Consider the following 18,760-nt stretch of genomic DNA (forward strand, 5'->3'; position numbering starts at 1 on the left):
AATATTATATATTAATAATAAAATTATAATAAATTAATTAAAATAAAATAATAATTTTATATAAAATAAATATTTTAAAAAGTTAAATATGAAATATTTTAATAAAAAATATTATTAAAAATATTATGCAATGTTATCGTATATATTATTAAGTAAAACATTATATTTAATTTGACTAATTATTAATATATAATATATTAAAGACTTTATCTTATTTATTTGTTAGATAATTTTATTTATAAAAAAAATGTTTTTTATAAATATTTAATATATATATATATATATAATTAATATAATAAAATATTAAATATTTATATTTTATTAAATTAGTACACATTTTAATATTTAATATATTTTAAATAATTATAATATAAAAATAATAATATTTTGTATTTTTAATTAAATAAATAAAGTTAAAAAATATTAAAAATTAATTAATTAATTATATTTAATAAAAAAACTTAATAATTAAATAAAATAAAATAATTAAAATAAGAAAGGTAAATTTATAAAAGTGATAGGGATAAATAATTAATTTTGAAATTAATTGAGTAGTGAGGGCAGGGTGAAAATATGGGATGGGGTGGAAAAAGCACCTCCCTTAAAACATATATACAATTATTAAAAAAAAAGTAACCATAATATTTTACCAAAATAAAAAAGATTATTCACTACTAATATGTTGAGAAACTAAGTTTGATATTTATCGAAATAAAAAAATTACTTCAACTGATATGTTGATAGTTTGATTTTGTTTAAAGGGTTATAAATTATGAGAAATATTAAATAAACATTTATATGTCATAAAAAACAAAATATTCTTAAGTCGAAATAAAAATAAAAATATAAAAAAAGGACGAAAAAAATATTTAATAAATGAAATAATTAAAAGTCATTCAAATAAAAATAATAAAGAAAATATAAAGAAATTAATTAGTAAATACATCATATTATTTTTTATTTAAAGATATTATTAAAATATTTAATGTGAGATATTATTTTTAATTTTTGAATTATAATATTTAATGTGAGACATTATTTTTAATTTTTAAGTTATTTTTATTTAAAAGTGAGATAAAAGATAAATATATGAAAATCAAAATAAGAAACAAGAGAAAAATATAATTATTATTTATATATTTATAATTTAAAAAATATTTTCAATATTTATTAATAAAAAAACTTAATACTATAACTTTAATGATATATATATATATATATATATATATAAAATAAAAATTATAATTACTCCACCTAATTAAATATAGGTTATAGACTAATTAAAGAGGAGGGATAGAGGGAGAGAATTTAGTGAGGGAATTTGGTGAGGGACATTGGTTAGAAAATGTAAAAGTGGGAGGAAAGAGAGAAAAAAGAGAAATTATTTGATTTTTTCAGCGAATAAGATTATGGCACATCATTCCCTCACAAAATTCTCTCACCTAATCATTTCTCCTAATTAAATATACTTTATAGATGAGAGAACAGATTAATTAGTCCTAAATAATTAAAAAATAAATAAATTATTTAATAAGGGAGATAAATTAAGAAGAGTGATAGGGAAGGGAATTTGAGGAAATGAATGGGGAGAGAATGATGTGTGACTATATCACTAATTAGAAAAGTGATAAAAAGTGAGGAGAGAGAGAAGAGAGAGAAATTTTATTATTTTTTTGGCTAATCAAAATTGCGTAACATCATTCCTCATGCATTCCTCTCCCAGTTATTTCTCATAAATTAATTAGTGAGAGAGAGGGTAAATAGAAAATAATTAATAAAATGGATAAACAATAAATAAGTTAATTAATTGATAAAGAGAGTGAGAAAAATTAATTAACAGGAAGAGATAATATTCCGTGTTTAAACTGAATATCTAATATTCACATATTTTCTCGGCCCAAATTAACGTCCCCTCTCGTTACCCTATTAAAAATTAAATATAAACTCTTCCTATTCTTTTTATAACTCACTTCAAATCAATTCTTTTATGATGTTTTATAATGGACTAATTCCACAACTCAAATCACCCGATAACTTGGGCCTCGTTTGATAAAGGGGTTTTTAGGATAAAACCTAATTTTTATCCCAAAACACAAACATATTTATTAATTATCAAATTAAATAATTTTATCATTTAAATATCAAAATTACTCTCTAATTTTATCTTCTCTCTCTAAACTATCATTCTCTCACCTACACCATATCTTCTAAAGTCAAAGGGCAAATTAGTCTTTAAATTTTAAAAACCAATTTTTTCCTACTTTTTATCAAACAAGGATTTTTTTTGGATAAAACCCAGACAAAATCCAAAAAACCCCTTCCTCAAACAAGGCCTTGGAGAGGAAAAAATACTTACTCAAATGTAAATACAAATAAAAAATTTAAATTGCAATTAGAGAAATCATGGGGATGTATTAATGTCTAAATCTAATATGATGAGATATATCTTTTAAATGTTCCAATACTAACCATGTCTTTCTAATTCAAAACTACAATGAAACCTAATGCAGTAATAAATCAAAACATATAATACCATTAATGAATGAATTCTACTTTTACTTTTTACCATCTCCATCATTGATCTTAGTTAACCAGCTTCTGCAACATCAACAGATACTAGACTTTCCAAACAAGACACTATATCTTCAAGTGAATCTTCCACAGAATGAATTATCATCAAATCTTCAAGTGACCCCATTTCTAAGTTATACCAAAAAAGATTAAGACCCATCTCCAAAAGTACTTTCTTACCATTTTTGGAATAAGCAATACATCTCACAAAATAGTCAGACATATCAGGAATATTTTGCTCCGCCAATATAATGAATCTCGACCAAGATTCATTCGCCTCACCATATTGTTTCAGCAACCATGTATCCACGTGCCCCGAATAATGGTGACAAGTTAAAGATAAACATCCTCCGAAACTAGTCAAGTACACATAGAATTCAAGGTCACGGCACACAGGCAGTTGAATTACTCTATATGTCTCCAACCCGAGATCAAATGCAATAATGGAACTGTTTAAATCTGCGTCTACCGAGAACCAGTGCATCGCTCCACCAGCTACGGAATTTCGAACTCCATTAAATTTCGGATCTTGGTTAGGAAATTTATCTGCCGTATGCCATGAATTTGATCTTAAACTATAAACTTTAACCTCGTAATTTCTGACAACATCCTGAACAACCGCAACTCTCACCACTTTGTAGTCGTCGTTGGTATTATCGTAACCGAATCCATAAGCTCTATTTTGGTGAACGTGACTATATTTCGGATCATAATCTTTGATCTCAATCGATGCGAAAGGCAGTTCTACAAACTTTTTCGTTGAAGGATTCCATACAACTACAATGTCTATATAAGCTTTGATCATAACGCAGATCGATCTATCATTTTGGTGAATGTTAGAATGATTTACGGGTCCTACAATTATCCTCGTTGATGGGTTCCATGAAAGGGTAGCTTGCTTTTTATTTGACAAACAGAGCAATCCATCGCAGGTTCCCCAAATACGGTTGTTATAACGATGATGCCTCATGGGATTGCCATTGATCTCTACCAGTTGAAGAATGCCATCACCCTCGAGGGCCTCGACCGAATCTAAATCCATGCGACAGAGTCTGGAAAAATCAAAGAGACCGGGATTGTAGTAACTCAGGATGAGATAAAGGTTGTTCTTGGTTTTAACTGATTGTTTCAGATGCGATTTGATGAAATTGGGGCTATCAATTAGGGTAAGCCAGAATCGAGATATAACCCTAAAACGGAGCAGACTTTTGACAGGCAATCGAGAAAGAATTTCGTATCGAATATCATCCGGCAAAATCGACATCTTTTACTAAAATTTTGACAGAAGAAGAAGATGAACAACAGCTAGTATGAACAACGACTGAAATTTTGATTAAAGATGAAGGTTGGAGTGTTTCTTAATCTTGGTTTTCTTGAATCTTAGTGGCGGTTATTCAAGTTGCACTTAATTTTCAAATTCTCAAATTAAAATTATTCAAAAACAAGTTAGGTTTAATTATATATTTATTTGACATAATTACTTTGTAATTAGGATAGTTAACTTATAATTAACTAAGTTATTAACTTTGAATATAGATTTTTTACTTATTAACATTGGGATCAATAGTTCACCTATTAAATAAAATAACATGTTTTCTTTTCATTATCATAATTTAATTTTCTATTAACGTTTTCTTGATTCATTTTGGTTATTTAATGTTTTTAATAAAGATAAAACATAAAATTATTTGAATTTTTAATTGGTTTAATTATTAAAATGTCTTTTTATACTTAAAAGTTAAATTAAAAAAATATATAATGAGAAATTAAATATTAAGTGATATAAGAATAATGTTGTATTTAGGAGAGTAGTTACTATTTATATTAAATATGATGTATAAATTTTATAGAAATATAAATTTATATTAATTATAAAAATATAACAAACAACATGTTAAAACACTGTTGGTATAATTTTTTGGGAAATAAAATAAATAACAAGGAATTATTATTATAATTTATACTATACCAGTAATGTTATATTTGTTTCTACTCTAATCAAAAACACACCTAACAAATAAGTCTCCATTTGTTAAGCATCTTAGTTATACCGTAATAGTTTAATTTTACTATTATTTTATACACTAACAAATAATATTTAAACTAATTAGGTACATTATTATTTTAATAAATAATTAAAATATCATTTTAATAGACATTTATATGAAATTAAAATTTCATTAATTATTTAAGTTATAATAATTAAAATTATAAATAGTATTATTATTAGTATATTGTATATATCTTGTTACCTTGTTTAGATTCCTAGATTAGTGGGTTACCTTGTTTAGATTCCTAGATTAGTGGTTTACCTTATTAAGAGTCTTTTGACTAGTATATATTGTAACATTGTTTATCAATAATAACCATGGGATTAATCTCTATCATGGTATCAGAGTAAAGATCCTCTCAAGATCATCAATCGAATTTTTTTTTCTCTTCCTCCCACCTTGCTGCCTCACGCACAAACTTCTAATGTCTGTCCCACCTACTAATTCAGACTCCTCCTCCAATCAAAGTCAGACGCCCACCACCATGTCTGTTTCTCAATACCACTCTGCTTTCTCTGTTAACAATCTCCGCTCCATAATTCCTATCACCCTAGAGATGGGTAGCGAGGAATATCTCTCTTGGGCAGACCTTCTCGAAAACCACTGCTTGATTCACAATGTTTACGAACATCTCAAACCAAAAACTCCCAACGCCTCCGAAACACCTTCAACATCTTCCGAGACCGACTCTCTTCTGTGGAAACGCCTTGACGCCCTTGTCAAGCAATGGATATTTGGAACAATATCCAAGGATCTACTAAACACGATCCAAAAACCTGGTATGACGGCTGCTCAGGCTTGGGAACGTTTAGCGAATATATTTCAAGATAACACAGGTTCTCGCGCTATGTATCTTGAAAATAGGTTTTCTCAAATTCGTCTCAATGATTTCCCAAACATGAGTGCTTATTGCACTGAATTGAAGATGATTGCGGATCAACTTGCTAATGTTGATTGCCCCGTTTCTGAAAATCGACTGGTGTTGCGTCTACTTGGGGGTTTGAATGAAAACTACGAAACAATCGCCACCATAATAGGTCAAAAGAAGCCTCTCCCATCTTTCTACGATGCTAGATCTGATTTGCTCCTTGTTGAAACAAGGAAGGATGAATTCGTCCACACAAACACCTCTTTTATTGCCTCGGACGATCGTAGCCAAGGCCGCGGAAACAACTCTAGCCAATCAGCCCGTGCTACCGGCCAGCAGCAGCAGCAGGGCACCTCTAGCGCGCAGGAACAGGCCGGCCAGGGCCGAGGACGCAGCCAGCGCGGCAGAGGACGCGGTCGCAACACCAGCCGCACATACCACCAGCAGCAGCAATTCTGGGCACCTCCTGGCCAACAGCAATGGGCACAGTGGGCGCCTGCGGGCTGGACAGCACCCCCTTGTCCCTACCCGACACAACAGATCTGGCCGCAGCAGCAAAGCGCCCCCTGGCACGCATCTGGTCAACAGCAACAAGGCGCCTCCTGGCGCGGTTCTGGCTATCAGCAGCAACACACTCGGACAGCAGGAGCAGGCGTACTCGGTTCTCGGCCACAGCAGGCCTACATGGCTGAGACGAGCCAGCAGCAGCCCCAAAGTTACGTTGCAACCGATATCAATCAGGCGATGCACACTTTATCCCTTACTCCGCCTGACGATACTTGGTACATGGATTCGGGAGCAACTTCACACATGACACCCAACTCAGGTAGTCTCTCGCCTTATTCTAATTTAAATTGTGTTAAAAATATCATTGTTGGGAGTGGACAGGAAATCCCGATTCGCGGTATTGGTAAAACTAACTTAAAACCACCCTTACCACCCTTACTTCTGAACAATGTTCTACATGCTCCCAAACTCATTAAAAATCTTATATCTATTCGTCGGTTTACTCGTGATAACAACGTCTCTGTAGAATTTGACTCACTTGGTTTTTCTGTAAAGGATTTCCAGACGGGGAAGGTTATCATGAGGAACAATAGCTCGGGGGATCTCTACCCACTCTCTCTGTCGAGCCAAAGCCAAAAACCCCCAACTAATTCTTCGTTTACTGCAATTTCGTCAAATTTATGGCATAATAGATTAGGACACCCCGGTGTCGATATTTTGCATTCTCTCAATAAATCAAATTCTATTTCTTGTAAGCCCGTTTTAGGGTCTAAACTCTGTGAGTCTTGCATCTTTGGTAAACAAGTTAAGTTACCATTTACCAATTCTGTCTCTTATACTACTTCCCCATTCGATATTATTCATAGTGATTTGTGGACGTCGCCTGTGCTAAGTACAAATGGACATAAATACTATATTCTGTTTCTTGATGATTACACAAATTTCCTTTGGACTTTTCCAATTGGAAACAAATCCCAAGTATTCTCCGTCTTCTCTACACTTCAAAATCAAATTCAAACACAATTTCAAAAGCCCATTAAAACAATCCAATGTGACAACGGAACTGAATATAACAACAGTCAATTTCGTACATTTTGTGACAAAAATGGTCTACAATTTCGCCTCTCTTGCCCCTATACTTCTCCTCAAAATGGTAAAGCAGAAAGAAAAATACGCACCATAAATAACATGATTCGAACATTGCTTACTCATGCTTCTCTCCCGTTAAATTTTTGGCATCACGCCCTCGAAATGACCACTTATCTCCTAAATATTCTTCCAAATAAACAAATTCGAAATTTCTCACCCACTCAACTTCTATATAACCGAACTCCTTCTTACTCTCACCTAAAAATTTTCGGTTGTCTTTGCTATCCTCTTCTTCCTCCAACCACTATTCACAAACTTCATAAACGCTCTACCCCTTGTGTCTTTTTAGGATACCCCTCTAATCATCGCGGCTACAAATGCTACGACCCAGCCTCAAAAAGATTTATCATCTCTCGTCACGTCATTTTTGACGAAACAAAATTTCCCTTTTCTCTTGTCCAAAACCCAAACTCAACTCACCCATCTCAATCCGAACCAATAACCATCCCAATACACATCCAAACCCCGCCCATCACCGAGTCCATTTCCCCACCAAACAACACTCCATTACCGAGCCCATTATCAACTCAACACACTCCACCAAACCCACCATCACCCATCACCACTTCACCAGGCCCAAACCCAAACACGACCAGCCCGTCCACAAGACCAAACCGTCCAAATCATTCACCAACCATCATCAATCCAACACGGACAATACGAACCCGCGCAATGGATGGGATTGTCTGTCCAAAACGCATTTTCAATCTAAACACACTCACATCTCCATCGCCTATTCCCAAAAACCCAAAGTTAGCTTTATCAGACCCGAATTGGAAAGCCGCCATGGACGATGAGTTTAACGCTTTAATTAGTAATAAGACTTGGGACTTGGTTCCGCGTCCTCAGGGTGTTGATATTATACGATGCATGTGGATTTTTAAGCATAAAACTAACTCTGACGGCTCTTTTGAGAGGCATAAAGCCCGTCTTGTTGGTGATGGCAGGTCTCAGCAGATTGGAATCAATTGTGAAGAAACCTTTAGTCCTGTTGTCAAACCAGCCACCATACGAACTGTTCTGAGCATTGCTTTATCGAAGTCTTGGTCCATTCACCAAATGGACGTCAAGAATGCATTTTTACATGGTAATCTCAACGAAACAGTTTACATGCATCAGCCTTTCGGTTTTAGAGACAAAATCTTTCCCGACCATGTTTGTTTATTGCGCAAATCTTTATACGGCTTAAAACAAGCTCCTCGTGCTTGGTATCAAAGGTTTGCAGATTTTGTCTCTACAATCGGTTTTACACACAGCACGACTGATCATTCGCTTTTTATCTATCAACATGGGTCCGAAATTGCCTATCTACTCTTGTATGTTGATGACATTATCATTACGGCTTCGTCTGATCAGTTACGTCAGACTCTCATGAAAAGCTTAGGCGCAGAATTTGCTATGAAGGATTTAGGTAAATTAAGCTATTTCTTGGGAGTTGCTGTATCGTATACTAAGGATGGACTTTGTCTTAGTCAGAAGAAATATGCTGAAGAAATTATTGATCGTGCTGGAATGTCTACTTGCAAATCAACACAAACGCCGGTCGATACAAATGGCAAACTTGGAAAATCAACTAGTCCACCAGTCTCTGACCCCACTCATTACAGAAGTTTAGCCGGAGCACTACAGTATCTTACTTTCACACGTCCTGATATTTCATATGCAGTCCAGCAAATTTGCCTCCACATGCATGATCCGAAAGAGGCTCACTTGGCTGCCTTACACAGAATCATTCGATACTTACAGGGTACAAAGCACTATGGCCTTCATCTTTACAAATCCTCACTGTCTACACTCGTTTCATATACTGATGCAGACTGGGGAGGATGTCCAGATACCCGTCGCTCTACATCTGGCTATTGCGTCTTCCTAGGCGATAATCTTCTGTCTTGGTCGTCAAAACGGCAATCCACACTTTCTCGTTCTAGTGCTGAAGCTGAATATAGAGGAGTTGCCAATGTTGTCTCCGAATCCTGTTGGCTTCGCAATTTATTGTTAGAACTTCGTATCTCATTGGACAAAGCCACACTGGTCTACTGCGACAACATAAGTGCGATTTATCTCTCCCAAAATCCGGTCCAACATCAACGTACCAAACACATCGAAATGGACATACACTTTGTAAGGGAAAAAGTAGATAGAGGTAAAGTTCGCATTCTTCATATGCCTTCTCGTTTTCAAATCGCTGACATATTCACCAAAGGACTTCCGCGCATACTATTTGAAGATTTCAGAGACAGTCTCAGCGTCCGAGAATCTCCCGTTTCGACTGCGGGGGTGTATTAGTATATTGTATATATCTTGTTACCTTGTTTAGATTCCTAGATTAGTGGGTTACCTTGTTTAGATTCCTAGATTAGTGGTTTACCTTATTAAGAGTCTTTTGACTAGTATATATTGTAACATTGTTTATCAATAATAACCATGGGATTAATCTCTATCAATTATAAATACTAAAAGTAAAATATTAAATAACAAAATAAAATCATAAAACAGACGTTTCAATTCATACGATTCATGGTCGCATCTGCAAACACGTTTTCCCGTGGGCTGATGCTTCGGACGAAACCAATTCCCAGACTTGTGGCCCACGCCTCCTATTTGTTCAGGGCGGCGTGAACTCTGATTCGATCCGGGTATTCAATCCTGCCGCTGAGATGCTCAGTAGACTCCTTAACCTTGAAAGCCACAAATTGTAAGGTAATACCTTGTAGCCTAGGTCTCTTGCATACTTGAGTTCCTCGCTATAGTAGATTAAAAAAAAACATTCTTATCAGTAATTTTAGTTTTTGACAAAAAAAAATAAAAATAATTGTATTTAAACTACTTATTTTATATTATGTATTGTATGAATCATATAATTATATATATATATATATATATAATTTATATATTTTATATATTTTATTGTATGTCACAACAAATAAGAATAGATTAAGTTTATATCTTATATCCCTGTAAAATATATGACTTATTAAACGATTATAATTAATTCCGATGCAAATGGAATGGACTCTTTTTTGTTTTGAAATATAGTTATTGAAAATGGGTCGGATTGATTTTTTATTTATCCCATTTCGACTCCGCACTCAATTCATCACCACTTATTAGAAAAAAAGGATGATTCTACCACTTATATAAAAAAGAAAGTCTATTATATAATATCACTAATTTATTTATTTGTTTTCTAATATTTTATAAGAATGTTTTTTTAATATGATATAAATGATATTAGTGAATTGTCTGACAAAAAATGTATGGAAAATACATGATTATATTGAATCGTATGTGTTACAAAGATGTTGAGACTTCTTATCTACTTTTACACGTTGTTGCAAATATATGAAGTCTTTTATGAAATTTGACTGGAATACGGTTAGAAATTAAAGTAATAATAATAATAATAATAATAATAATTAATGTTTCTTTATGTTATTCAAGAGTCTTTTGGATTGTCCAAGTCTCTTGATCTTATCCCTAGTAAATGAGACTCTTCATGTCTTGTAGTTTAATGTCTAAGTTATGTTTTATTTATAAGTTCTATAATCTGTTCTTATTTTAACAAGTTCAATAGATAGAATTTCATTCTAATTTGTTTCATTATCTAGAGTTTCTATTTACTTTCTAATATATTTCTTGACGGTTCAATCATCGAGGTCCTGATTGTGACTTCGTTACATGGTATCAGAGCTTTGGTAACATTGGTGAAGAAGGTGTCGTTGTTATTCAATATGGAAAGTGGTGATCGTATAGCTGGACTCGGTTTGGAGCTGTTAAACCAGTCAAACTACCGGATATGGAAAACTTGTATGGAATCATACCTGGTCGGGGAAGATTTGTGGGACATCGTCGTACACGATGATGATGTAGCTCCTAAGGATGTTGCTGAAAATGCGGAAGCATCGAAGAAGCGGAAGAGACTCAACGCGAAGGCAGAATTTGTGTTAATGAGGTCAAACTCCCACAGTCTATTTGAGCACATCATCGGTTGTGGATCTGTTCGTGAGATTTGGGAAACGCTTGATTGTCTTTTCAACAAGAAGAACGAGGCTCGTCTCCGGATGTTTAAAAACAAGTTGACTGTCTCAAAGAAAATCAGATTTGTCTTGGAGTTCTTTATAAAGGTAAAGAACATATGCTCAAAAATTTATTTATTGAACCCATATGAGAAAATCTCAGAGGCTCGAACAAAGAGGCATATTGTTCGAGGAGTTTGACCTGAATATACACCATTCGTCATCTCAATTCAAGGTTGGGCTCAACAACCTTCACTCGAGGAGTTTGAAAATCTCTTGTCATCTCAAGAGTCGTTGGCCGCACAAATGGCTCGAACGAGTATATAGGAGGAGTCAAATAGTGCGTTGTTCGTAAAAAAAATTGAGCTGGAAAAGGGAAAGTGGAAGAAGGAAGAAACATGTCAGGATTCTTCGTATATTCTTAAAAATCCCCTTAAATGTTTCAGGTGCAACAAGATTGGACACTTCAAGAGAGATTGTCGAATAAATTTGAATGAAAATTTTGTTAGTTCAAATCTCGGAGAAAAGTCTAACCAACGTGTTGAGGAGGACTAGGAAAAGGCTTTTCATGTCATTGTGACGACTTCGAAAGAAAAGAAAACAGAGGTGTCTCATGGTAAACATGAAATTGATCAAAGGTGGATCGTCGATTTAGAGTGTGGACATAACGTTACTAGAGATGATTCGTGTTTTCATCGAGTCGAGTTCATAATGGGGGCGGTGACATTGTCACGCCAGATAACTCAGTTCACGAAGTTAAAAAGGAAAGATCGGTAGTCATTGATAACGAAAAAGGAGAATCTATTACTCTAAAGAATGTCTACCATGTTCTAGGAATTCGGAAGAACCTTTTCTCGGTCGCAAATGTTGTAGACACTAGAAACCTTGGGTTGTTCGTTCCACACGATGTGAAGTTCTTAAGGAACGTGAAAGAAATCAAGGCGGATGTGGTTCACACTAAAAATCGAGTAAATGATCTTTTTGTCCTTTCAACATCAAATTCGTACATAGAAAATGTGAACGACAAAAGCACCTCCTTTCTATGGCATGCAAGGCTTGGGCATGTCAATATGACTAAGCTCAATGTTATGTCTTGAAAGAAACTTGTCGAAGGTCTACCTGAAGTTCTGGGAATTAAGGAGGGAAGTGTGTGTGAAGAATGTCAATATGGGAAGGCTCATTGACTTCCATTCAACAACATTGTATCGAGAAGTAAGGGTCCTTTGGATAGAGTTCATAGTGACTTGATGGGACCAACTCGAACTGCCTCATACTCGAGAAGTAAATATATGTTTCTATTTATATATGTTTTTTCCCAATTCACTTGAGTGTACTTCGTGAAAGAGAAGTCTGAATTGTTATCTAAATTTCTCGAGTTCAAGGACACGGTAGAAGGAGAACAAGAAAGGAAAATTTGAGTATTGCGGACGGACAATGGTGGAGAATTTTGCTCAAAAGAGTTTGAATTGTTTTGTAGGTAAAATGACATAAAAAGATAACTCTCTTGTCATGAGACCCCACAACAGAATGGGATAGCCGAATGGAAGATTCGACACCTTACATAGACTTGTAAGTCGTGGTTGCATATGAAGAATATACCAAAGAACTTATGGGCAGAAGGCATGAGTTGTGCTACCCATGTCATCAATCGAGTTCCGCTTAGCCCAAATGAATTCAAATCTCCATTCGAGATGTTTTTTGGTTTTAAGCCAAATGTTTAACATTTTTGAGTTTTTGGATCTACTTGTTATGTCCATATTCCAGACCCGAGAATGAGCAAATTGGATGCAAAGGCAGTCAAATGCGTGTTCGTCGGCTATGACCAGAGAAGGAAAGGGTGGCGGTGTATGGATCCATCAACCCACAAATGCACTGTGTCGAAAGATGTTGTTTTCGACGAAATCTCTTCGTACTACATGAAGGATGTTGAGGACACTATTCAAACTAATCTTCCCATACCCACGTCTACGGGAAGCTCCTATAGTAGTGATAATAGTGACAGGGGAGCCCTAATTTAGCTCAAGATACTTCAGTCGATGAAGGAACAAAAAGTAAAAGCTTACTAGGAAGTCCACATTAAGAAGAATATAGTCAACAACATAATAGGGAATTTCGACCAAAAAGGAACATTGTAAAGCCCTGTCGATTCAGGGATGAGTATTTTGTAACAACTTTCTCTTATTTCTTGGAAAACGCAATAGACGACGAGGAACAACCTTCTTATAATGAAGCAAATAATGTTAAGGAATGGGTGGCAACAATGGAGGAGGAAATGCATGCTCTCAAGAAGAATGAGACATGGGACGTCGTTCTGAAGTCTCCTAATACTCAAGAAGTCACATGTAAGTGGGTGTATCGAATCAAGCGAAAGGCTAATGGAAGCATAGATCAATACAAAGCTAGATTGGTTGCTCGAGGATTCTCGCAGAAGTATGGAGAAGATTACAAGGAGACATTTAGCCCAGTTGCAAAGATGACGTCAATTCACACTGTGTTGGCCTTAGTAGCAAGTTCTCAATGGAAGTTATGGCAATTGGACGTCAAGAATGCATTTCTCTACGTAGAACTTGATCGCCCAATATATATGGAACAAACACCTTGATTCGAGAAGAATGATGGTGACCAGTTGGTTTGTAGACTTAAGAAGACACTATATGGATTAAAGCAAGCTCTACGTGCTTGGTATGGAAAGATTGCAGTCTATCTTATTTTATGAGTATAAAGCTTCAGAATCCGACTCAAGTCTATTTATAAAGAAGAATCAAGGACAGATGGTGGTGGTGCTTCTTTATGTGGATGACATAATCTTGACGGGCAGTAACTATGATGAGGTTGCTCTTCTACAAGATGAGCTCTCGCTTTGCTCTAAGATGAAGAAGCTTGGTGAACTTGGAACTTTCCTTGGTCTACAAATCGAAAATTTTGATAAAGGTTTGTTTGTATCACAGATCAACTACGCAAAGAAGTTGGTAGAAAAATTTGGTATGACTGATGGTAAAAAGAGCTATACTCCTCTCGATATAAATCCCAGACTTAGTCGAGATGAAGGAACATGTCTACTAAATCCTCGTTCGTATCGTGCTCTTGTGGGAAGTCTGATTTATCTAACTATAACAAGGCTCGACATCTCTTATACAGTTGGAGTGGTGAGTCGATACATGCTGGAGCCAAGGAAACCACACCTCGAGGAAGTTTGAATATTCTTAAGTATATTAATACCTCACTAGATATTGGTCTACTCTACGAAAAAGATGCAAAATTAGTCTTGTAAGGATATGGAGATGTTGACTTTGTTGGAGATCAAGGCAATCGAATGTTCACATCTAGGTTTGTTTTTCTTTGTAGAAACACTAACATATCTTGGAGTAGCAGGAAACAAGGATCGATATACTTGTCTACAACAGAAGAGGAATACAAAGAATCAACTCACGCAGCACAGGAGTGCATATGGCTTCGTAGACTCTGGGAGAATTTTTATGTCAAATTTGATCAACTAGTTCCTATCCATGGAGATAATTTGAGTGCTATTAAATTGACTTCAAATACTGTGTTTTATGCGAGGACAAAACACATTGAGTTGGGGCATCACTTTATTCGTGAAAAAGTACTAGAGGGAATCATTGAGATGGTTCCAGTAAGGAGTGAAGACAATGTTGCTGATATCTTCACAAAAGCACCTCCTAAAGGTCCTTTCGAAGATCTACGATCTAAGTTGTGACTAGTTCATCGTACATCACTTTAACGTGGAGTGTTAAAAATTAAAGTAATACTAATAATAATAATTAATGTTTCTTTTTGTTATTCAAGAGTCTCTTGGATTGTCCAAGTCTCTTCATCTTATCCCTAGTAAATGAGACTCTTCATGTCTCGTAGTTTAATTTCTAAGTTATATTTTACTTCATATAAGTTCTGTAATCTGTTCTTATTTTAACAAGTTCAATAGAAAGAATTTCATTCAAGTTTGTTTCATTATCTAGAGTTTTTATTCACTTTCTAATATATTTCTTCACGGTTCAACCATTGAGTTCCTGATTGTGACTTCGTTACAAATACAATGTGTTATGTCGGAAATCGTTAGTGGCTATTGGGAGACATGGATTTGGGCGATTAAAAATGAGAGACTTAGAATACGGGTCTCTATCTCTATAATTTTCTAGTTGGAAAGAAATCGGAAAATTTTTAACAACGAAAATAAGCCGTTAAGGATTATTTACAATGTCATTATCATGACAATGTCGGAGATTAGATCCGAAAAAATGTGAATTCGTGTAGAGATATTATTGTTTTTCTTGAAAATATTCGAGTCAATGAATTATTTTAATGTATAAAATTTTACATAACTTTTTTCATTTTATGCATTTAATCGTTTTGTTTAAAATTTTTTTTTTATTAAATGAATCATTTTCAAAATATATAGTAAAGATAATATACATTAAAATAAAATAATATATATTTTTAAAATAAAATTTAGAATTGTGTTAAAGTTTTTTAAGTTCTTCAAATATAAGAAATTAAATTTGAAATAATAATTTTGTGGGATTAGAATTAGAATTCTAATAATAATTTTAATTCTTTGATTTGGTTTAGTATTATTTAATATTGTTTTTTAATTAATATTATTTTATAATAAATTGTTATCATTTCAAATAAAAATACTGTTTTATATACACTGTTTGAGATAGATTTTAAAAAAATAAATAAATATAAATAAAATATTATTAAAAATTAAAATATAAAATCTTCCCCTTCCCCTTCCCCTTCCCCTTCCCCTTCCCCTTCCCCTTCCTAACCCACTTCAAATGGATTATTTTATGATGTTTTATAATGGTCTAATTCCACAATTCAAATCACAAGATAACTTGGAGAGGAAAAAATACTTACACAAATGAAAATAAAAATAAAAAAATGAAATTGCAATTAGAGAAATCATGAGATGTATTAATGTCTACATCTAATATGATGAGATATATCTTTTAAATGTGCCAATACTAACCATGTCTTTCTAATTCAAAACTACAATAAACCTAATGCATTAGTAATAAAGCAAAACATATAAAACCATTAATGCATGAATTCTACTTTTACTTTTTACCATCTCCATCTTTGATCTTAGTTATCCAGCTTCTGCAACATCAACAGATACTAAACTTTCCAAACAACACTCTATATCTTCAACTGAATCTTCCACAGAATGAATTAACATAAAATCTTCAAGTGACCCCATTTCTAAGTTATACCAGACAAGATCAAGACCCATCACCAAAAGTACTTTCTTACCATTTTTGGAATAAGCAATACATCTCACAAAATAGTCAGACATATCAGGAATATTTTCCTCCGCCGCCAATGTAATGAATCTCGACCAAGATTCATTCGCCTCACCGTATTGTTTCAGTAACCATATATCCACGTACCCCGAATAATGGTGACAAGTTAAAGATAAACATCCTCCGAAACTAGTCAAGTACACATAGAATTCAAGGTCACGGCACACAGGAAGTTGAATTACTCTATATGTCTCCAACCCGAGATCAAATGCAATAATGGAACTGTTTAAATCTGCGTCTACCGAGATCCAGTGCATCGCTCCACCAGCTACGGAATTTCGAATTCCATTAAAATTCGGATATTGGTTAGGAAATTTATCTGCCGTATGCCACGAATTTGATCTTAAACTATAAACCTTAACCTCGTAATTTATGACAACATCCTGAACAACCACAACTCTCACCACTTTATAGTCGTCATTGGTGTTATCGTAACCGAATCCATAAGTTCTATAATGGTGAAGGTGTCGCCCATCTTTGATCTCTATCAATGGGAAAGGCAGTTCTATAGAACTTTTCGTTGAAGGATTCCATAAAACTACAATGTCTATATATTCTATAACGCAGATCGATCCATCATTTTGGTTAATGTTAGATTGATTTAAGGGTCCTACAATTATCCTCGTTGATGGGTTCCATGAAAGGGTAGCTTGCTTGGTATTTGATAAACAGAGCAATCCATCGCAGGTTCCCCAAATACGGTTCTTATAAAGATGATGCCTCAAGGGATTGTCATTGATCTCTACCGGTTGAAGAATGCCACCACCCTCGACCGAATCTAAATCCAAGCGACAGAGTCTGGAAAAATCAAAGAGACCGGGACTGTAGTAACTCAGGATGAGATTAAGGTTGTTCTTGGTTTTAACTGATTGTTTCAGATGCGATTTGATGAAATTGGGGCTACCGATTAGAGTAAGCCAGAATCGAGATGTAACCCTTAAACGGAGCAGACTTTTCACAGGCAATCGAGAAAGAATTTCGTATCGAATATCATCCGGCAAAATCGACATCTTTTACTAAAATTTTGACAGAAGAAGAAGAACGGCTAGTTTTGATTAAGGATGAAGGTTGGAGTGTTTCTTCAATCTTGGTTTTCTTGAATCTTAGTGGCGGTTATTGAAGTTGCACTTAACTTTCAAATTCTCAAATTAAAATTATTCAAAAACAAATTAGGTTTAATTATTTATATTTATTTGACATAATTACTTAGGTAATTATAATAGTTAACTTATAATTAACTAAGTTATTTACTTTGAATCAAGATTTTTTACTTATTAATTTCTGGTCAAGGATCAATAGTTCACCTATAAATTAAAATAATATGTTTGCTATTTCATTATATCATAATTTAATTCTCTATTAACTTTTCCTTACTGAAATAAAAGTAAAGGTATTCATCCTAGTTTGTTTGATCTGAGTTATTTAATGTTTTTTTATAAAGGTAAAATTTAAATTATTTGAAATTTTAGTTTGTTTAATTATTAAGATGTCTTTTATATTTAAAAGTTAAATTTAATAAAAATAAAGTATTAATATTTTAGTTCAAAGATAAATAAATTAAAGATTAAAATAATATTTATATAATAAAAAAATTCTAAACAATTTAATAAAATTATATAAAATAATAATAACCCCATAATTCAAATTGGAATATCACAAAATTAAATTATTTGATATAAAATTGTTTTTATTCGTCCATCAATTAAAATGATGTTAAAAACAAATAGTATAAGAATAATTTTAGTTTGGATTTGTACTCGTCCAATCTTTGTAGGACGAAGGAGTTGATTGTACCTCAAGTTTTTTAAAAATAAGTTTTAGTTTACGAATTCAGCTGTCAATAAGAAAATGTACTGGCGCATAATTTAGTGCCACAATAATTAGCAATTGTATATTTGTATGGTGGGTAATTGTCTTATTTTGTTTTTTTATAAATAGTTAATCTATTTAAAAAAATATTAAGGATGGTTTAAATATAACGACAAAATATAACATTACAAAATAAAATTAAAAAATATATATCACAAAATAGTAAAATAAAAAATAATACAAAGAACACTAGTTATTTGGATGTTTATAGAATAATTATCACAAGGTGTCATTTATAGTAACAATGAAACCCTAATGGAACAATGGGGAAAAATAGTCTAGAAAAGGTAACATCAAACATTCATGACTTGTACTTTCTCAAATTCAAAAAAAGATCAGATCTCGAGAGTATTATGATCAACGTGCACACATTCGTTGGGAAAAACTACATGAAACTCGAAA

General features: G+C 33.5%; 2 protein-coding genes across 2 annotated transcripts; both read right to left on the reverse strand.

The window, feature by feature from the left end:
• Window positions 1–2,587: 2,587 nt before the first annotated feature.
• On the reverse strand, window positions 2,588–3,835 carry LOC124938947 (F-box protein CPR1-like). The gene has a single exon (XM_047479467.1). The coding sequence runs from the start codon at window positions 3,833–3,835 to the stop codon at window positions 2,588–2,590; it is 1,248 nt and encodes a 415-aa protein (XP_047335423.1).
• A 12,440-nt stretch (window positions 3,836–16,275) lies between these two features.
• Window positions 16,276–17,499, reverse strand: LOC124938948 (F-box protein CPR1-like). The gene has a single exon (XM_047479468.1). The coding sequence runs from the start codon at window positions 17,497–17,499 to the stop codon at window positions 16,276–16,278; it is 1,224 nt and encodes a 407-aa protein (XP_047335424.1).
• Window positions 17,500–18,760: the final 1,261 nt, after the last annotated feature.

Source organism: Impatiens glandulifera, chromosome 5 (assembly GCF_907164915.1).
Source record: "Impatiens glandulifera chromosome 5, dImpGla2.1, whole genome shotgun sequence".
In the NCBI taxonomy this organism is placed as follows: Eukaryota; Viridiplantae; Streptophyta; class Magnoliopsida; order Ericales; family Balsaminaceae; genus Impatiens; species Impatiens glandulifera.